The sequence below is a fragment of the Rhincodon typus genome, chromosome 15 (assembly GCF_021869965.1).
Source record: "Rhincodon typus isolate 14 chromosome 15, sRhiTyp1.1, whole genome shotgun sequence".
Taxonomy (NCBI): Eukaryota; Metazoa; Chordata; class Chondrichthyes; order Orectolobiformes; family Rhincodontidae; genus Rhincodon; species Rhincodon typus.
Genome location: NC_063346.1, coordinates 3,576,739 through 3,578,694, shown reverse-complemented (window position 1 = coordinate 3,578,694; position 1,956 = coordinate 3,576,739). Strand labels below are relative to the sequence as shown.

The 1,956-nt window shown below is 56.0% G+C and overlaps 1 protein-coding gene across 1 annotated transcript in view; it reads left to right on the top strand.

The window, feature by feature from the left end:
- The window catches only part of ca7 (carbonic anhydrase VII), a 67,156-nt gene extending 66,708 nt beyond the window's left edge, over positions 1 to 448 (top strand). The window contains exon 8 of the mRNA XM_048605946.1: positions 8 to 448. Coding sequence (XP_048461903.1) covers positions 8 to 448 — 441 coding nt within the window. The remainder of the gene's footprint in view (positions 1 to 7) is intronic.
- The last annotated feature ends 1,508 nt before the right edge of the window (positions 449 to 1,956 follow it).

Here is a 1,956-nt window from a genome sequence, read left to right as displayed (position 1 = left end):
CCATGAGTCTGCTCTGGGCCCACATCGCCATGAGTCTGCTCTGGGCCCACATCGCCATGAGTCTGCTCTGGGCCACACCACCATGAGTCTGCTCTGGGCCCACATCGCCATGAGTCTGCTCTGGGCCCACACCGCCATGAGTCTGATCTGGGCCCACACCGCCATGAGTCTGATCTGGGCCCACATCGCCATGAATCTGATCTGGGCCCACATCGCCATGAGTCTGCTCTGGGCCCGCATCGCCATGAGTCTGCTCTGGGCCTACGTTGCCATGAGTCTGATTTGGGCCTACATCGCCATGAGTCTGATTTGGGCCCACATTGCCATGAGTCTGATCTGGGCCCACATTGCCATGAGTCTGCTCTGGGCCCACATCGCCATGAGTCTGATCTGGGCCCACATCGCCATGAGTCTGATCTGGGCCTACATCGCCATGAGTCTGATTTAGGCCTACGTCGCCGTGAGTCTGATCTGGGCCCACATTGCCATGAGTCTGATTTAGGCCTACATCGCCGTGAATCTAATCTGGGCCCACATTGCCATGAGTCTGATTTGGGCCTACGTCACCATGAGGCTGATCTGGGCCCACATCACCATGAGTCTGCTCTGGGCCTACATTGCCAATGCAGCCGCTGCCCATACTGCCAGGTCTCATTCTGGGCCCAAACTAACCTCTACCGCTGCCTCCATGAGTTGAGTAGACCGCTCAGCCCATTCAGCCTGCTCCCCCATTCAGTGGCTGATCTGATTTTAATCTCAACTCAACATGGCCGCACATCCCTAATAATCTTTCATCACTTTTCTCAATCAAGTATCGATCGCCCTCTGACTTCAAAACAGAGAAAGATTTTGCCTTTCGAGGAAGGCAATTGTTGGTTCACACCCTTAACCCTCCACCCTCCACCCTCAACCCTCCACACTCAACCCTCCACATTCAAACCTCCACCCTCCACCCTCAACCCTCCACCCTCCATCCTCAACCCTCCACACTCAACCCTCCACCCTCAACCCTCCACCCTCACCCTCAACCCTCCACACTCAACCCTCCACACTGAACCCTCCACTCTCAACACTCCACCCTCCACCCTCAACACTCCACCCTCCACCGTCAACCCTCCACCCTCCACCGTCAACCCTCTACCCTCCACACTCAACCCTCCACCCGCAACCCTCCACCCTCAACTCTCCACCCTCCACCCTCAACCCTCCACCCTCAACCCTCAATCCTCAACCCTCCACCCTGAACACACACACATGCGTGCGCGCACACACACACATACACACACACACCCGTACAATACCCCACAACACACCCCCACTCTCACACACTCCCCCATCCTCACCGCCACACCCATCCCTCAATACCACAACACACACCCACCCCCACAACACAGACGTTCCCGCGCACCCACTTAACACACACTCACTCCCTTTAAAACCAACAGCACGGTCCTGAGGTTAGGGATACTGGGATTTAACCCAAGGAGTGACACACCCAGCCCTGAGGGAGGATAGACTGAACTGTGGACCCAGGTGAGGATCCAGAGAGGCACCTTTCATTTGGAGGAAGTGAGTGGAGTTGAGGGAGAGTTGTTCGGAGTGAGGAGGGGGTTTGGCGAGGCCGGCAAGATGGGGGGGGTCAATGGCAACAAAAACAGAAGTTGCTGGAAAAGCTCAGCAGGTCTGGCAGCATCTGTGAAGAAAAAATCAGAGTTAATGTTTCGGGTCCGGTGACCCTTCCTCAGAACAGACCAGGAAGAGCAAGAGTCCTCTGAGGTGGACAGAGATTGGACAGTGACAGTGAAGAGGAGGGGCTGACAGCCAGGTTTCTTCGGGGGGAGAGGGTCACAGGTATTTGTGGGAGGGAACCTGGACAATGGGAATTAGCGTGTAGGGAGCAAGGTATCAGTTCAGGACAGGAGCGGTCTGACACAGTGGGTTTTTCGAGGGAACCCT